General features: G+C 33.5%; 1 protein-coding gene across 1 annotated transcript in view; it reads left to right on the forward strand.

The window, feature by feature from the left end:
* GALNTL6 (polypeptide N-acetylgalactosaminyltransferase like 6) overlaps nt 1-20811 on the forward strand; it is a 1281746-nt gene that overhangs the window by 417269 nt on the left and 843666 nt on the right. The window contains exon 3 of the mRNA XM_032148915.2: nt 15959-16067. Coding sequence (XP_032004806.1) covers nt 15959-16067 — 109 coding nt within the window. The remainder of the gene's footprint in view (nt 1-15958; nt 16068-20811) is intronic.

A 20811-nucleotide genomic window follows, 5' to 3' on the forward strand; every position in this document is an offset into this window, starting at 1 on the left:
GACCAATATCCTTGATGAACATTGATGGAAAAATCCTCAATAAAATACTGGCAAACCGAATCCAGCAGCACATCAAAAAGCTTATCCAGCATAATCAAGTGGGCTTCATCCCTGGGATGGACTTTGCTTTTTTGTCTAAAAACTCATCACCAAAACTAAGGTCTCCTAGATAGTACCCTAAGATTTCTTCTAGGGGTTTTATAATTTTTGTATTTTACATTTAGGTGTTTGATTTATTTTGGATTAATTTTTGTGAAAGATATGAAATTTATGTCTAGATGTTGATAGTTTCATATAGCTGCATGTATTAATGTAACAGATATCCATTTGCTGTACAGACTGTCCTTTCTCCACTGACTTGTCTTTGCTTCATTGTCAGAGATCAGTGGACTATGTTAGTGCATGTTTATTTCTGGCATCTGTATTCTTTTCTATTGACCTGTGTGTCTATTCCTGTGACAGTACCACGTGTCTTCATAACTGTAACACTGTAAGTCTGGAAATTGGGTAATTTGAGTCCTCTGACTGTCCCTTTTCTTCGGTATTGTGTTACTTATTCTAGGTCTGTTGTCTTTCCATATAAACATTAGAAACAGTTTGTTAATATCTATAAAAAAACTTGTTGGGATTTTAAGTAGGATTCCATAGTCTTCTCTTTTTTTCTTGGATAGCCTCACTAGAGATTTATCAATTTCATCAACCCTTTTTCAAAGAACTAGCTTTTGACTTAATTGGTTCAATTTCATTACATTAATTTTATTTTCAATTTCATTAATTTCTGTTCTGTTTTTCTTTCTTTTCTTTTCTCTTTTTTTTGAGAGAGAGTCTCCTGTGTCACCCAGGTTGGAGTGCAGTGGTGTGATCTGGGCTCACTGCAACCTCTGCTTCCTGGGTTCAAGTGATTCTCCTTCCTCAGCCTCCTAAGTAGTTGGGATTACAGGTACACGTTCCTATGCCCAGCTAATTTTTGTATTTTTAGTAGAGACAGGGTTTCACCGTGTTGGTCAAGCTGGTCTTGAACTCCTGACCTCATGATCTGCCTGCCTTGGCCTCTCAAATTGCTGGGATTACAGGCCTGAGGCACCGTGCCCGGCCTTTTGATTTCTTTACTTCTGCTTGCTTTAGGCTTTAACTGCTCTTCTCTCTGTTTCCTGAGGTTGAAACTTAGATTAATAACTTCAGAGCTTTCTTCTTTTCTAATGTATGTATTAGTTGCTATTAATTTACCTCCAGGGCATTCCATAATTTTTGATGTTTTATTTTCATTTAGTTCAAATTTCTCTGAGGTATTTATGGACTCATGTATAGTATAGAAATGTGTTATATAATCTCCAAGTATTTGGAGATTTTACCTCAGTCTTTCCCTTATTAATTTCTAGTTTAATTCCCTTATAGCCCAAGAAAATTATTTGTATGATTTCTATTCTTTTTAAATTTGGTGTGTTTTGTGGCTTATGATGTGGTTACTTTGGTGAATGTTTTTGAAAAGAATGTATATTCTATTGTTTTGGGATTGAATATTCTAAAAATATCAATTAGATCATGTTGATTGACAGTATGGTTCAGGTCAACTCTATCTTTACTAATTTTCTGCCTACTTGATATATCAATTAATAAAAGAGAGGTTTTGAGTTTTCCACATGTAACAATGGATTTGTCTATGTTTTCTTGCAATTCTATCAGTTTTTGATATTCTGTTATTAGGTGCGTACACATTAAGGATACTATGTCTTCTTGGAGAACTAACCTACTTTATCATTTTAATCTTCCTCTCTTCTTGTAAAGTCTGACTTGTCTGAAATTAATTTAGCTACTTCATTTTTCTTTTGATTAGTGTTACCACGGAGTACCTTTCTCCATCATTTTTACTTCTATCCTAGTCTTTATATCTAAAGTAGGCTTGTAAACAAAATTTAGTTGAGAATTATGTTTTTATATCCATCTAAAAATCTGTCATTTAACTACTCTACTAAGACCATTCATATTTAAAGTGCTTTTAATATGTTCACTATATCTGTAACTTTTATATGTTGCCGTAGTTTTTTGCTTCTTTAATCTCTTTTTCTGCCTTGCATAGTTTTAACTATTTTATATAATTTAATTTGCCCCCTTTCATAGACATCAATTATACTTCCTTTTACATTTTTAATATTACTCTAGAGTTTTCATTATGCAATTCTAATTAATCTAAGTCCACAGTAAATAACAGTACCTTGCTTTGTATGTTTCAATTCTTTCCTCTAGTCCCTTAGAACATTGCTGCCATTCATTTTATCTATTCATATGTTATATACACCCAATATGTTATTAATATTACTTTAAACAAACCATTATTTCTTAGGTTAATTGAGAATAAGAAAAATGAAATATTCCATTTTATCTTCATTTATTCATGCTCTTTATTTACATAAATCTGAGTTTTTGAACTATTCTATATCATTTTCCTTGTCCCTGAAGATCTTCTTTTAACATTTATTGTTGGGAAGCTCTCCTGGAGATAAATTCTCTTAGTTTTTGTTTGTGAAAATCTTTATAACGTACTCACTTCTGAAACATAATTTCACTGAGTATAGAATTCTATTAACAGTGTTTTTGTTTTTTTTTTCCTTTCAGTATGTTCAATATTTCATTCCAAACTCTTTTTACTTGCATAGTTTCTGAAAAGATGTCCTCTAGAAGTATTACTCCTGTTTATCTACTGGTAAAGCATTATTAAAGCCCTTCCCACCCACTCTGGCTTCTTTTGAGATTTTCTCCTTGTCTTCTGTTTTCTGCAGTTTGAATATGATATGCTTAAGTGTAAATTTTTTTTGTATTTATTCTGATTGGTATTGTCTGTTTTTCTTGGATCTTTGGTTTTGTGTCACTCATTAATTTTGAAAAATTCATAGTGTTTATTCAAATATTTTATCTCTCACAGTTTTGGATTGTTCTTTTTTTCTCCATTATTTTATCAACAAAAAGAGTCAAACACTGTAAAATATTTGAAGAGATTTATTTTGAGCCAAATATGAGTGACCGTGGCCTGTGACACAGCCCTCAGGAGGTCCCAAGAACATGTGCCCAAGGTGGTCGGGGCACAGCTTGGTTTTATACAGTTTAAGAAGGCATGAGACATCAATCAAAGACATTTAAGAGATATTGGTTTGGTCTAGAAAGCCAAGACAACTCGAAGAAGGGAATGGGAAGTGGGGGAGGGGGCCTTCCAGGCTATAGGTAAATTTAAACTTGTTCTGGCTGACAATTGGTTGGGTTTGTCTAAAGATCTGGGATCCATAGAAAGGAAATGTTGAGGTTAAGATAAAAGATTGCAGAGACCAGGAGACCAAGGTTCTTTTGAAATCTTATTGTGGCTGCCCTTAGACACAGCAGAAGACAAATGTTTCCTAATTAGTCCTTTAAAAGGTGCTGGACTCTTATTTAATCTCCTCAGGATTGGGAGGGCCTGGAAGAAAAAGATCTAGCAATGTTAATAGAGATTCTCTACAGATGCAAATTTTCCCCCACAAAGGACAGCTTTGCAAGGCCATTTCAAAATGTAGGGTAAAATATTTTTACTTTCTTCTTTGTTACATAATGTTATGCAGGAGTCACATTGGAAAGTAAGTCGCAATATATAGGGTTCAATAAACTTGTCTGATGAGAATTTATGGGTTGTAGAGCATGACTCTCCAAACCCTTTAGATAGGAATTTGGGCAAGATAAAAAAATGTCAGAGCTAGTCTTCAATTTCCTCTATTTTAATTTTAGCTTAAGGAAGTTCCTATTGACAAATCTTCAAGCTGAGTGATTCTTTTCTCAGCCATGTTTGTTCTACCGATAAAGCCATCAAAATAATTCTTCATTTCTGTTATAAATATTTTAGAATTTCTAGCATTTCCTTTTAATTCATTCTTAAACTTCCCACTGCTATATTTACATGCTCCATCTTTTCTAGCTATGTCTGCTTCTTTCATTTGAGCCCTTAACATGTTATAGTTACTTTAAATTCACTGCCTACTCATTGTAAAATTTTGTCCTATATGAATATAGTTGTGATGCTTGATTTGTCTCGTCAGACTGTTAGGATATATCAGGTAACAGGAACTGACTAACTAATAATTAGATCTTTGTATAAGGTTTTGTTTATCTGGGGGAATTGGCCTGTATCGAATGTTTACTGTAGGTTTAGGTACAGGTGTCAAAAACTGAATTATAATGTCTTGGTTTTCATGTCCCCTTTGTATTTGGGCTTCTCTAAGGACTCCTCTTTATATAGACCATGTCTTTCAGCTCTAACCCACCGTTTTTATACTGTAACCCTATTACTGTGATGGTAAGGGATGGGGGAGGGGAGCATTATATAATTTTAAGATTAAATCTTAGTCTTTTAGTGGGCTTTGTTCCTGGTATGTATCCTTCATAAGTTCCCCTTCATAAGTTTCCTCTCTTTGCCCATCCCAGCTCCCTCAGGTGAGACAGATAAGCTAGAGTAGACTAAAATCCTTAGGAAAATGACCTTTCCCCAACTTGGATAAGACTCTAGTAAAGTCTTTTTCTCTTGACAGTAGGCCTTAGGCCTTTGTTATGGAGAAAACCCTCTAGGCATATTTTACAAAGGTTACTTTTTCTCTCCCTATGCCAGAACCATGAGAGGGCTTTTCTTGGATTTTCTTCATGATGACCTGATACGCTTAGTGTAGAATGGGGGCTCCCTAAGACTATAGCGCCAGGAGTTTCTGACTCTCAGCTTCCATCAATTCATTAAAGTTATCATTTAAGTGTTTTTACCTGTTTATGGGTCCTGCAGTTTCTGCTCTAAGAAAAGAGACCTTGGTTGGGACTCTCTAGATTTTCATATCTTTCTAAAATTCTGAGCAGTGGTTTGCTCTGAAATCTCAGTTTTCTAATGGGTCCAAGAAAAGTTGCAGATTTTCAGTTTGTTCAGCTTTATTCTTGTAAGGACAAGAATGACAATCTTCAAACTTTATATAGGATGGAGCTGAAACCAGAAATTCCTCATAGTCATTTTTTATACTTTATTTCTAGAGTAGTTATATTAAATAATTTTAAAGATCTGAATGTTAATAACAATTGGAAAGACAAGTGTTCAGGATTTTTAATGAAGTGATATATTTAATGAAGTGATACATTTGTGATGTATATTCATGTACATTAACAGTTTATTAAGTAATAATAAGTAAATAATAATGGATATTTGACAAGCAAATCAATTTCATCTTACAACTACATGAGATAAAATTTTTTATTTCCATTTTATAGATTAACAACATGAGACCAGAATTTTTCTTAACCACTAATTATTTTAACTCCTGAAAGAATATGAAATTTCTGTCCATTTCAGACATTTGGGAAGGCAGATGATATATGTTAAAAAAAGCCAAATTAAAATGGATAGATTAATTAGATCACTTTGCAATCAGAAAATATAATATGTCAGATTAAGCAAGTGTGTATATCTATATATATATTATCCTTCTGTTCTTAAAAAATATAGGCAAAAGAATAACCGTTATTTTAAGTAATTTTTTTAAAACATTATTCTTTGGCATCTATGTTTCTCATTATTAATATGAATTATTTTACTTGTTGATATTTTCAAGACATCAAAGGCAATAAAGTAGAATAAATGGCATTGTTATGTAGATGACACCCTTATCACAGAAATGATAAATGCTATCTAGACTTTTGTTTTGTTTTATGACCAAATGCAGATAAATCTTTCTCAACATTTATTAATATGCCATTCAATTCCCATATCTATGTTCTATAAAACAGAGTGTTTTAAATTTAAAAAACTTTTTGACGGCAAGCTATAATTATAATAATCGAAGTTGTTTTCCCGTAAGTAAATTATTTTCAGAGTACAGAGTAGATACCAGGAAAACACAATGATCTATTGTCTCTCATGTCTACAATTTGTTGAACAAGATACTTTAAATTAAAGCTTGAAAAACATCTCTGCTGGTATTTGAAATAATTAGCTGTGAAAGTCACGGTCCAAGACCCTTTTAAGATTTAGATTTTAAGTGCTTTTTCTTCTAGTTGTCAAGTCTTGACATTTTATCATTTGGTATTCAAGGAAATGGAGGCTATTTCTTCCTCCGAACACTGTAGACAAATTATATTTATGCTAGATAGCCAATATAATGGAAAGCAATCTGGTTTCGATATTTAAAAGTATTGACACTTCTGCCTAAAAAGATGCTTGCTTACCCACGTAAGAACCAATATCTGTATTTAAGTAAAATAGCTTGCAAAATACTTTTTTAGAATGAAATTTTCCAGTGGAAAATATTATATGATACATTCAGCCAGTAAGTCCAATTCTCTGTTAGGAATTTCTCCTTCTAAGTCTTAGAAATCTTAAATTTATTGTCTCTCAAACTCAGCACATCTCTGTCCTCCTCTGTCCCTTCACAATGATTAAATAACATAAGAAGATCTCATTGAAGGTAATATCGTATAGTTTCCTTGTTTATGTTTTTTTTTAATAGTACACCTGTAGAATGTAAGCTCTTCACGGGTATGACGCTGCTTTAGTCACTGATAAATCCCAAGTACCTAAACAGTCCCAGACACATATTAGCTACTCAATTAATATTGGTTATATGAATGAGGGCTTCCTTCTACTTGACTATAGTGTCCCTCAGAACTTTTATTTCTTTTGGCTTACCACTATATCTCTAGTGCGAGAGCAGGCATTCAATAAATACATGTTGAGTGGGCAGCTGAATGGTGGATTGAATAAAATTACATCAGCACTAAAATACTGGTGCTAGAAGGGGAATATGGTATAAATATCCCCTTCCCTATATCTCTAGACAACATATCTGACTTACCAATCATCCATTTTACATGTTAGGTTGTGATACTGCTGAAGAAAAAGAAATTTGTTCAATTTTTTATGATTTACAATGGCTTTATATTTTCATTAAATTTTTCCAAAGATTGAATGAGTTTAAAACACCAACTCAGCTATTAGGACAGACAGGCAAAAAATATGTTTGTTTTGAGTCTTTCAAGTACAAAGTTTGGATATTTCAATTGTCTTCACCATTTAGGACAATTTTCTTCAGATAAAAATTTTAAATAATCACTTCAGAAGCCATTTAAATTCCAACAAAACTAAAAGTAGTAAAGACCTAATTGAAGACAATGTTGAGGTCCTATCTACATTTGTGCACATGTGGTTGATGCAATAATGATTTGGTTATTGTGAACATGATGATAACTATAGTCAAATTAAACATATTTATATAGGCATATTTTAGGGATATGAAACAGATAACTTAGCCATGCTATTATCCAATCATTTCTTAATTGCATGCTAATTTTATATACTCAGTTGTGATTCTGGTTCTTGTACTATCAAGCTGTCTATTTTGGTAGTAGATACATGAAAGCACCTGGATAACATACAAGTTGGAGAAAACTAACACTCTTTCTTGGTTTCTTTGTCACTATCACCCTTGTGGTGAAAAAAGATCATAGCTTTTTCTACCTAATCCCCATTTCATCTTTCTGTGTTACTTGTTTCCCTGTAGTCATAACACAGTGAATTCAGATTAGTAAGAAAATAGCATCACAGTTTAAGATAATATTGATTCTGGAGAACAACCGAGAATGCTGTGTGTTTTCCTTGACGAATTGATAGGATGGAATTCTAGAAGCACCATACAATATCCTTCTGAAGAAAAATTCAACAGGTTATAAAACCCAGGCTCAATGACCCCAGAAAACCATGAGTGTTTGAATCACCATCAACAGGGGGATGGACGATTCTGGAAGGTTAATATAATATGTGCCTTTTTTGAAACAATCTTTATTTGCTTTTACATTTCTATGGAAATGCTATCCACATTCATACTAATTTGTGGAGTGTGTGTGTGTGTGTGTGTGTGTGTGTGTGTGTGTGTGTTTCTTCACCCTTAGGAATCACAAAGAGAATGCTTTGAGAAAAAAAATTCTCAGAAAATTTGTCATTTTTGTAAGATGCTTATCTTTTCACTATTTCTACAAGGTATGCAGCTGCATAGCAAGCAGGGATACAGAGGGCTTTCCTCCTGAGCTAACAGGTTTCTGTTGTGATGGAAACAAGTGAAAATTATAGTAATTTTGAGGGTCAGTAGCACAACTATCCTACATCATATGCTTAGATGGAAATTTTGTATGTCAGCTGGATTATAACTACTGCTGAGTTCTTAACCCTACTTAATATCAGGGAAGATTTTACCTGGCACTTTCAGATCATTTCCTTTAACAAAATTACTTTCAATAATGTTATTCTTTATTCTCACGAGAATAGTTTGCTACTCGTCTCTCTGGTTTCTTACTAACAGAAGCTTCTGTTTACTAACAATTAATTATGGCTATATTATTGAAACTTAAGAAGCAATAATATAGGAGAAAAGGGGATCAACACAAAATGTTTTTTCTTTCCTTAACAGCTACCCAGACAGTAGTCCTATTTAAACAGGGCGGTATCTTCAGAAATTTCTCACAAGCACACCAAAAAATCATAAAATGCGGGTAATCTGACCTCTGCCTATGCAAAGAAGTGATGTTTAATCTTCCCACTGACCAAAGAATGAAAATCTCATTAAAAAGTAGTTTCAGAGTGATGGAAGCAGGAAGCAAGAGATGTCAGAACTCTCAAATTGTGTTCTTTATTCACATTAATATAGTTATTTAATAACAATTGTTAGTGTGAGTGTGATAGCAACCTTTTCTTACAAATAAATCCCATAAGGAAATATGTATAATAAAAGTGAACTTTACTATATGTTAAAATTTCACCCTGTAATTTGTGTGGTCAGCATAAAAGATGTGTCATCAAGATAAAACATCTTATCTGGGATGCTGAGGATTAAGGCATTCAGTTTTTTTAATCCTCAAAATAAAATCGAAGAATTATTCAATTACCATTTACCAGAACTGACTCTGTCTCTGACTTTTTGACTTTTGCAACTCTCTCTACGAGCCTGTGTTGTCAATGTTTGTCTTTAGCTATAATGATCTACACACCCACCTTGGGGAATTACTATGCAAGTATCATTGAAATGGTACATGAAAAATCATTTTGTGCTCTCAGGCTATTCAGATACTGATATAAATACAAAGGATAAATTTGCAAGTTCCAGGTCTTGGTAAGCTTCATTAAGTTTATACCAATAAGAGACAATGCCATCAATTTCTGAGGCAGAGTGAATGGGAGTCATGATTAAGACTGACATAAGCTTGGCCCGAGTTTTCGGACTACTAACTGAAGATTTGAAATGTCCCAAAGACATAAACCAGCACAATATGTTTTGCAAATATTTTAATTAGTTTAAAATTTTTAAATCAAGATTTTACATAACAACACCCATTTCCAGATTCTATTGAAAAATTTTAAGATCTAAATACAAGAACTACACTGCTTAGTACATCTTTCTGCCTGCTTCACACATCTGAGATCCTGATCCTGTTTCAGATAATATGTTTAGGAAGTCAAGAGTATGGACTGACTAGAAGTTTTAGCAACGGATACCAGTTCAAGGTCTATTTTATTTTGTCAGTATCTTAAAATTGTTAACAATGACACATTTGAGAATTTATTCAGAATGTAAATAACAAGATAATTCTTTCCACCAAAAAAATTTATGTTCTGATACTAATTTATCAATGTTTGTACATATACGAAAATGCAGAAACTTCTCTGTAGATTATTTGAGACCCATTGCGTGTTCTGTAATTGAGTTCAAACTGAGGAAGGAAAGAGATATTAGAAGAATAACAGAAAAACCTTAACTTCCACATAACATTTTATGCTATTACTCTTCAGTTAGAGAGCCTTTCTTGACTTCCTTTTGCTCAGTGCATAGAGTTCAGAGACCTGTGTATTAATTTTTTTGTGTGTGGCTTCACCTTCTTTCTTGGTTCATTTCTTAACATTTTTCTAAGGGACTTTATCTAATAAAGGTTGAATAAATGAATAATGAGAGAATCAGAAAAAGTCTCCACGTTCGTTTGGTTTTATTAATTTATAAGATTTAAAGAGAGACATACTTGGATCAAATTCTAGCTTGCCACTTAATTAGTTACATGATCTTGAAGAACTTATCAATGATACAACATAAACCTTTCTAAACTCTAGTTTATCACCTGGTTCTTAGTTTTCATGTGGATAAAATTACATAAGAATACACATAAGTTTTCTCCTTTTTCCCATACAGTCCTCCCATTGTGTTAGTTTTTTGATAGTGTTCCATTTGCTTAAAACATTTCCTAGGTGTCTTCAATATGTAAAAACTTAATCATGCCTAATACAAGAATCATACCCATCACAATATTTTGTTAACATCTCCTCTAACAGAGTTTCAACCACATAATTTATTATTTGTTTAATGATTTAAGGTTTTTCTCTGTGACTATGTTAAGATTTTTCAAAGGCAATAGAAATAACTCAAATATCTATAAAAATAGCAGGGATGATGAAAACAATTGGTATTTATATATCAAGTTTTGATAAACCAAGGGCTTTCACATACTTTATCATATATAAATTTACTACTGAAAAAGCCTTGTAAGGTGGGTAAGGTAGGTATTGTTCTTATTACCCTAATTTCATATGTGAGCTGAGAGACCTAGAAGACCTAGAGGACATGCAGATTTTTGCCTATAGTTAGAAACCCTAATTTATATCTTCTGCCTTTGAATCCAGAGTTTTTCTACTACATCATATTTTCTTCCAAGGAACAAATAGAATCATAGGTATATGGTTGATCGTGACAATAAAAGTTCATTGATTGATTTATGAAAACTAAGATAGGTTTTAGAATACAGATAATCTTTTTTTCACAGAGTTTTACACATGTGTATTTTTATTGTCATCCGCATTTGTAGTTATGATAAATAAGTTTGCTCTAACTTAGAGATAAAGAAACAAAGTTTTTTGATTCACCAGGGATTTCCAGACCAACAGCCCTTGGGAGGTGCTTTAAGATTCCTAAAAGTTTGTAACAGTAGCAGGCATCACCAGAGCCCATCACTCCCTAGATTAATACACCCTGGTTTTCAGGTCCCTGTGAAGACTGTGTATCACATTTCTGTCCCCAAAAGGTGCTTGTGTCACATCCCTGACTCCAAAAGTGTTTTAATTTCTTACCTCTGGTAAATCCATTGCCCTTGAGTAATGTTTTATCCTTGGAAATAGTTTCTTATGACCCATCTAAAAGGATGTTAGTTTCAATGGGCTCTGGATCCCAGCCCTCACTATTACATGTGGTTTCTACTTAATGGATTCTGTCTCGTCTGTCCCTGATATTTTTTCAAGTTAATTATTTGTAGTGATACCACAGTGAATAAAAAGTCCTCAAAGTGAAAAACCGGAATAGTGCTCACAAATAAATGGCCAACCTAATGATGGGTTTGAAATATAAGCCTCAAGAAGGTACAATACTGTTTATATTAATTTTACAAGGTCATAGATAATGGATCTGTACTATTGTAATCAAACAGAGGACGCATGGTATAATGCAAAAGAGAAGCAAATGGGTCTGGGCACTGGGGATTGCTCATGTGAAAGGAAAGGTCAGAATATTTATGCACCATCTACTGGATGGTTAAGCTTTCAAAACCAGCGTAATTATATACAAATGCACTGAGATTGATTTAGATTAGGTATGCAAGCATACCTAGTCTTTATATTGGTCATCAGCCCTCAATATGAAAAAGATTCTTCAGTAGATTGTGGTACATTATATGTTAATGAATTTGACTTTTTTTTTTTTACAGTGACCATTGTGTCACATTCCAATTCATACGGATTAGAGGTTCTCAACCCATAATAAGCCTCAGAATCACCTGGTGAATTTGTTAATACACAGACTTCTGTCTCTCTCTTAAGTTTCTGATTTACTAGACCTGAGCTGGGAAAAAGGAATTATTTCTAACAAGTTCCCAGGATGGCCGGGTGCGATGGCTCACGCCTGTAGTCCCAGCTTACTCGGATGGCTGAGGCATGAGAATTGCTTGAGCCCAGGAGGTGGAGGTTGCAGTGAGCCAAGATTGCCCCACTGCACTTCAGCTTGGGCAACAGGGTGAGACCCAGTCTCAAAAATAAATAAATAAATAAATAAGTAAATAAATGAAAATAAAAATAATTAAAAAAAACTAGTTCCCAGGTAATGCTGATGCTGCTGGTCTATGGGTAGCATTGATACAGATAAAAAAGTTATTAGTGTAGCAAATCCCCCAGATACCCTTTATTAAAGCAGTTTCAGATGGTCTGATTTAGCCTGATTCCCCTACCATTATAAAGTGTTCTCTTGATGCTAACACACCTTGCTAGAGCACTAATAGTGGCTGAGAATGCCTAAGAATTTTTATTTGAGATTTATTTTTTACATAAAATAATAGTTGCAAATAATGTTTTAAATCCAATCATACTATGAAGACTATGGTGGTAACCAGCAATCCTCTTGCCCTCCTTGCAATTTCTGATACCAAGGGGCAACTGTGTCAATCTTTTATTTTCATTCTGTCATATGACTCCATATTTATAGATAACGTGTATACACTGTTCTCTATTTTTTCCTATTTTGGTTTTATCTACTGCTTTCCCATTATAGAAAATATCTATTTAACGGTCTTATTCCAGTCTTTCCCTCAACCTCCAGTATAGTTATGTTAGTTAAGCCAATTTTCCAGTTAGATTATTCATATCTGAATCAACCAACGTGCTATGATTAGGCTTTCTTTTTTGTACATTGGTTTTGTTTCTTTAGCCTTATCAGTTGGCCCACTTTTCATTTGCTTAGATTTTAATATATATCATTAATTCATTCTAATCTCTTTGGAAGAACTGTAACTCTCATTTCAATATTTTTTTTTAAATGCAAGTAGTAAGTTGTGTGTGTGTGTGTGTGTGCATGTGTGTGTGTTTCCCACAGAGACATCCTTTCTGGAGCTTCTCTCCATTCCCTTATACAGTGGGACTGGAGGATCTCTGGACTTGCTACCATTTTGCCACCTCTCTGCAATGTTGTATCTTTTTCCTTCTGTCCCTGATTTTGTTTGTTTTTCTGTTTCTCAGTAGGATTCCTTTGACCTTCATTTTCCAAACTGTCTCTTAGTTTTTCTCGCCCTGATATCACATTTTTACATTTCAGGAACTCTTTCTGATTCTCTAAATGCTTCTTTTTAAATATCTGTATCTCTGAAGGAACTTTTCTTAAAGTTCTTTGAGAAAATTAAATTTAGAATTTTTGAAGCTTTTATCTGCACCTTACATTGCCTCTGTTTTCTTCAAGTTTGGTATGCTTTTTGTTCCTTTTTGGCTTCTCAATTATATGTTAAAGGCTCTCCAAAATCCCTGGAAATCCTTTGCTGCCTATTCATACTCATGAGTGAAGTCGTGAAAATAGTGATATGAAGTTCTCTGTGTAGAGAAGGGCTTGCTAATTAGGCTATTTCCCACATGATTACTGGGTGTGCACCTAGGAGCCAGTACCTGCATCTCTTCCAGTTGATTTCAATTCTCCAGGTAGGAATTCCTCCATCTCTTATGTAAGGATGTAAGCTGTGGGCTGGCAGCTTTCTGGAGGTCTAGTAAGGGAAGATAACTTCATTAACAATGTTTGATACATAGGCTAACGTGGAACCCTGATTTTCACTGCAGTTTGACAACCTTATATTCAACTGTTTCTAGTGGCCTGAGAACATACCATTCATGCTCCAGTCTTCTATGGGTGGGAGTACAGTGGATGGCCCTCAGAAATCACTCCGTTGTTTGAGTTGAAGAGAGAACCCAGAAGAGTCTAACTGCCCCTTATTAAAAATGGTCAATCTTTATCTTTTCACGTTTAACCTGACAGTCGGATATATAAAGTGTCCCAAGTTTTTACATATTTTGAAAATTCAGTGCCATAAAAAAAATACTTTCTTCCCAGTAGTTCCCAGCTATTTACAAAAACTTTATGTGAGTTCTAATATCTTCTTTCCTGATGCGTCTGATGGTTTATTATTATTTTTATTTGGCTTCTGGAGAGAGTAAATGTTAACTTTTGTGTTCAATTAACTTTTGTTCAATCTGCATTATATTACTACTTATTAAGAATTCGCTATCTTACATATATCAAAATAAGGAAAATAGAGTGTCCCCGGTACCCAGAGAGAGCTTACACACTGGAGTTTACATAAGAATGCCTCCATGTTTCATGTCAAAATTTATTTTAAAATTATCTATTTTGATCTGAAAGTTATGTTTGTAAATTAGTATTATCTAAATCAGCATAGGAGATTTTCATTAGTGTTCAGTACTTATCACTGTAAGTGCATGGCTGAGACAAAACATGGGTTATGTATTTCTTATTCGTTTGATTCTTTAATACTTTCTATGCATAGCTGAGTTCAAAAATTTCTAATTATAAGTTGATCATCAATTCAAAAAAAGCTTGACTTTTTTAAATGTTTGCTATATATCGCTGAAACTGTACTTTTCCATTTTCTTTTACTTTTACTATGTCATTTTCTATTTACTTTTCCAGAACTTTTGTTTCATCTTCCTTTTAAAAATTATCAGTATTCCTAATATTTTATATAAACTCACCATAATCTTTGTATATTTGTCCCTCTTTTTTTCTGAGCTCACCAATATTATGAGCAACAAATTCTTTGAAATGTGTAGATTATAGGGAAATGTGTAGATTATGGGAAAATCTTTTCTCTGATTTTTAACTACCATTTTTAAGAAAAGAATATTATGCCCCATTTTTATCCTTTTAAAACAAGTATATCTTTTATAAGCTATGACGATGGGCTAAAGGTAGATACTTTTTCAAAAGCATAATGGCTGTATTATCTAAAACTAAGAAATAAGACATTTTATGTCTTGAAAAGGCTGTTAGAATAAAATTACCTCACTGAAATTATTCATCTTTTGGCTAAATTGACTTTTTTTTTTTGCTTTCTAGAATTTTATTTTCTTCATTCAGTGGATGTATTACTTATTTCTGAAAAAGAACAAAAGAAAAAATAGTATATGAATTTGAAAACACTTATTTTACATTATCTTGACTACAAGATTGTGAAGATAAACTTTATTCAAAATGATTATTCTTTCTTATTACCAGAAATAAACATCATAAAAAAGAAGTAGCTTCAGCAATGTACACAGAAATAATTTTCAAGTTGACATTATAACATATCGGACTTTGGAAAAGCATAAACTATAGTTTGTGACTACAGTTGATGAATGGGTGATAATTTCAACTATAAGTATAAACATGCACTATGTTTCCAGAAATCTAGATGAGAGACAGTATTTAATAATTTTTAAGAGCACAGTTTTGGTCTTAACAGAACTGGTCCAAGTCCTGGCTCTGCCACTGTGGTTTACCTCAAGTTATTTTAGTTATTTGATCCTCAGTTTACTCGGCAGAAAAATGGGGATTTACAACTCGAGGCTATCATAAAGATTAAACAAACTTCTATACACAGAGTGTTTAACATAGAACCTGGCACATAGTGAGCATTCAATGAATGGTTGCTAATGTTACTACAAAGCCGTTCAGATATGTTTGATCAAAATAAATAAAACTGTACCAATCAAAACAAAATTAATTCAATGCAACACCAAAATGGGTAGCGTTACCAATATTTACACTTTGGGCAAATAAAAACAGCTAGGCATTTATGCTTACAGGTGACACACTAAATATTAGTGTCTCTGGATGAAATAAAATAGGGAATGGTAGTTGTGGCAGGAGAGGTGTGCTCTCATTTTAAAGGTTAAAAAAAGATTTAAAATGTGTATAAATCTGGTCACCAGCGATAGCTTTCTTTTCACTATACTCAGAGGATTCACTTATTTAACAGATATTCTTTGATTGCCTATTATGTGCCCGGCTGTGTTTACCTACCATGCAAAAGGAAATACCTCCTTTTTATGCTTGAATACTTTCCTTTTCCACAGACATTTCCACTGGGCCTGGGAGATGGGCAATTCTATTCATGGACAGATGGTTTGAGAAGAAAGGACTGGCATGACTATGAAAGCATTCAGAAAGAGGCTATGCGCTCAGGTATGAAGCTCAGTGTACGCCAAAGTGCTACTTCACTCGCAGCAGTGTCTCATTTGTCACGTAAAGGATCTCTAATTAGCATTTCTTCTGCACACAGTAAAGTATGTTTCATGGGGATATTGGAGGTGATACTGGACAGAACCTAAATTACTTCAAATTTCAGAGAGAAAACAAATAATGAATAGTCTTTCTAATATTAGCTGCAGTAAAAGTCGTTAAAATTTAAGAAATATATAGTACTGTATATTCCCAACTGCTTGTTCATAATTTCTAGGGGTATCCTGGGATTTATCAACGAGACTTGACCTGGTAGATATGTATCTTGAGCAAGATTAACTCCTTAGAGCTGAAGTGTATCTAAGTGGCAATGCAAGGTGTTTAATTTCGACCAATGTTTCTAGACACTGGCAGGACTTACAGCAAGCCAGCAGGTTAAGCAGCTGGGGTTCTAAGGTTGGCAATAGTTGGAAAAGCAATCAGGCAGTTAAATGGAATCAAGTAGGTCTGCTTATGTGTAGCAGAGTTCTAGACTTGTGCTAGAGTTAAAGGACAAAGTAGCAAGAAAGAGTAAGTCTTTCCACTTTGGGAGACGGAGGCGGGCAGATCACGAGTTCAGGAGATCGAGACCATCCTGGCTAACACGGTGAAACCCCATCTCTACTAAAAATACAAAAAATTAGCTGGTCATGGTGGCGGGCGCCTGTAGTCCCAGCTACTCGGGAGGCTGAGGCAGGAGAATGGCCTGGGAGGTGGACCTTGCAGTGAGCCAAGATCATGCCACTGCACTCCAGTGTGGGTGATAGAGCAAGACTCCATCTCAAAAAAAAAAAAAAAAAAAAGAGTAAGTCTTTCTGGAAGGACTGAAAAATTATGTTGTTAGGCTGTTGTAAACAGAAATTCAGAAGGGAATATAAGTAGAAATCCAGTGAAAGTGAGTAACTCATGATAGGAAGCCCATATTCTCTTATTCAGCCAAATAAGTTATTTTCACAGTGAGGATGTCACAGAAATAGAGCAGCTACCGTTTGGTAAAGACATCTCAGCAGCCCTGAGACATTGCATTCAAGGTCAAATCAGCAGCAGAATTATGACTAGCCACGGTGTGAGGTCCTCTTGTTCAACTAGAATTAGTAACAAAATTGTTCTGGGCTGTGAAATGTTCGTAGCTCTGTATCAGGTATGGCTGACTTAGTTACAGTCTTTTTTAAATTTCTTCCATTCCTTTTCTTCAAAAAAAGGCCTGCCCCACACTCCACCCCCAACTTTATTAAAGGAGCTTATTCCAAAGATGTTCCCTGTTTTCAGAGAATCAACTTCTTCTAGGTTCTATCATCTTCCCACCTTGGCAGTGACCCCATGAATGGTCGTGAAAGTGAGTTCCTTACCAGCATCCTCACTTTTCTAGTACTTTTATCTTTTTCCTCTGTTTGCTTGATCAACCCTATATTAATCCAACCACTTGTTTCTCCTTATGACCCCAGGATGCTGAAGTTTTTTGGAAATGTTTTCATAATCTTACCAACTGAATCTTCCACAAGTTAATAATAGTAATAAAATAGCCCAAATTTATTGAATGGATGTTTTATACTAAGTGCTTTACATATGTATTTTATTTAAACCTCAGAATAACTCTGATAGGTATAATCATCCCAAATTAAATAAAATTGAGTTCCTATGAATTTATTAAATTTTATCCAAGTTCAAGCAGCTAATAATTTGCATCTCTGGATTAAGAACCAGGTTTTATCATGGTCCATTATACTCCACTGTCAAATAATAATATTTGGACAATATGGAGTAATGGCAAGGACACAACAGGAGAAAGACACACCTAGGTTCAAATCCTAGCATTTCCATACATGCGCTGTGGCAAATCAATTTCTGTTTCTGATATTCGACTTTGTAGAACTTATTTAAGGATTAAAGATAATATACCTACAATAATTGTCCAATTATTTGGACATATTGGAAAAAACTAATGATAACTGTAATTATTAATCCATCTAAGTTACTTTTACATGAATTGGTGTGCCTGTCCTTTGCTTGTACCAATGAGTTTTGAATACAAAATCCAGTGCTTCACATTTATATCTGCTCCATACCACCCTTTCCACCTCCTGAATAAACTTGTCTTTTCTATCTTCATCTTTGCTTGGACCAAGAGAAAATTGATCTACAAAAGAAATTGGTAATATCACAAGTTTTTAAGTGCAAATTCTTTGTGTACTTAGCTTTGTGTACAAAGCTTTTAAATGGTAGAATTTTTTTTATTCACTGGAGGATATATGATAAATTTATACACTAGAATTTATTATTTTTATACAATGAAATATATCATAAATAAAAGTGTATTAAAACATACGTGTGTGTACACACACACTCAGGTACAGAGTCAAAATCAAATAAACATCTGTGTACTTCATATACAGGCCAAGAAAAAGGATCATTTGTGCCATTGTGTCCCCTCCAAGACTTTAATTTTGTGTTTACTCTCTTATTTTTCTCTGTAGTTTTTACTGCCAGTGTATTTATCCTGAATCAAATACTGGTAAGTTTTGCCAGTGTTTGAACTTTATCTAAAAATTTAATTTTACTGTATGACTTTCTTCTTTCACTCAAAAATATTTTTGAGATTTATCTAGGTCAATGTGTGAATTGTTAGTTGGTTCATTTTTACTGTTCTTTAATTTTCTGTAACATTGTCCTCTTGGTGGGCCCTTGAGTAGTTTTAGTTGTCGTGTATAATGCTGCTGTAAGTGTTGTTGTGCATGGTTCTGGGGTAGGGACAATATTTCATTAAGGTACATATTTAATAGTAGATTTGTATGTCTAGAGAATGCACAGTTGAACTTTATTAGGTCATGACAAGCTGACAAAATTGATACACCAATTTCATTTCAATCAATAATGGATAGAATTCTCACTGCTGTACATCTTTGTGAGTATTTGAAATTGTCTGACTTTTCCCCCAATTTGGTGATATGAAATAGTCTCTCACTGTCACTTAGATTTGCATTTTATTAATGCAAACACATTAAAATGTGGTTGATACCTTTTTTATGCTTTTGGGCCATTTGTTCTTCCTTTTTGGTAAAAGTCCTATTCATTTCTATTTCCATCTTTTGAATTATTTGTTCCACACGGTGTTCTTAATTTATTTTAAATGATATCTTTTGGTGGTTGTATTTAATGACAAGAACGTATCCTACATTTTGTAGACTATTTAAAAAAATCTCTTTATGTAAGTTTTAATGAATAGGTTTCAATTATGAGGTAGCCAAATTCAGCAATCATTTTTAAAAGATAGGTCATACTGATGTTCTACATTGTCTTTTAAAAACTTGATAATTTTGGCTGGGCACAGTGGCTCACACCTGTAATCCCCACATACTGGGAGGCAGCAGAGGGAGGATCGCTTGAGCCCAGGAGTTTGAGAGCAGCCTGGGAAACATAGCAAGACCTCATCTCTACAAAAAAAAAAAAAAAAAAAAATTCATCCAGGCATGGTGACATGTGCCTGTGGTCTCAGCTACATGAAAGGCTGAAGCAAGAGGATCACTTGAGCCTGGAATTCAAGGCTGCAGTGAGCTATCCAGCCTGGGCTGGAGACCCTGTCTCTAAATAAATTAAATAAATAAGCTTGATAATTTTACATTTTACATTTGGGTCTTAGATCCACCTAGTCTTCATTTTTATATAATGTGAGGTAGGGATCCAATATTTATTTAGTTTTTATTCACTTAAGCAATTATTAGCAACATTTGTTAAGAAATTTGTCTTTCCCTCCATTGATCTGAACTATTGACTCTATTATAAATTAAGTTTCCATATTTGTGTATTCTCTTTCTGGGTTCTCAATCCTGTTCTGTGAGTAAAAATCCCTGTGCTAATGCCATAATAGCTAATGTACTATATCTTTATACAACTATTAATATCTGGTATAGCTCACCAAAAAAGAGCTACATTCTTGCTCTTCTTTTTGTTGTTATTCTTACATTGCACTCTTCCTTAAAATTTTATATTCAGTTTTAAATTTCACATTAACATACACAGATGCGCACAAAAAATGGTAATTTTTGAATTGTATTTAACCTATGGATAAATTAGGGGATAATTGATATTTTCCAATATAGTATAGTCTATTCTATGGTACATTATTATATTTATTTGCTACTTCTTTATTATATTTAAGGATGCTTTTGTAATTTGGTTCTCAGATTATGTTAAGTATTAATCTTAGTAAACTAATATTATATTGATTTTGTTCACATGATTATATTGAAATTCCTCGTTTGTAGTTGTAATATAGAAATGTTAATAACTCTTAACAATGATATGAATTTAGAAAATGTTCTAAGATTTTCTATTCATTCAAAACATTTACCAGTAGTTTATTTTAGATTTCCAAAATGTTGACACTCATATTTGCTAGTAATGACAGTGATTTTAAAAATGTTTTTTTCTATTCTAGACCTTATAATTTTAGTTTTAGTTTTCTCCTATTATTATAATTGCTAAGAACTGCAGTGTAACATTGAATAGTTGGTAATAATGGCTACTTTTGGCATTTTAGGATTCTCACAAAAGCAATTTAAATGCTCATTTTGAGATTTTATCTGCCTATTGTTAGATCAACTTATCTAATGTAAATTTTATCATGTTTATTAACACAATACCAATACACTATGCACTTTAACAAATACACTTATGTTACTTCTGAATCTGTTTTGCTGAGAGTTTGTGA

This window comes from Hylobates moloch, unplaced genomic scaffold, assembly GCF_009828535.3.
Source record: "Hylobates moloch isolate HMO894 unplaced genomic scaffold, HMol_V3 SCAFFOLD_3, whole genome shotgun sequence".
NCBI classification, from domain to species: Eukaryota; Metazoa; Chordata; class Mammalia; order Primates; family Hylobatidae; genus Hylobates; species Hylobates moloch.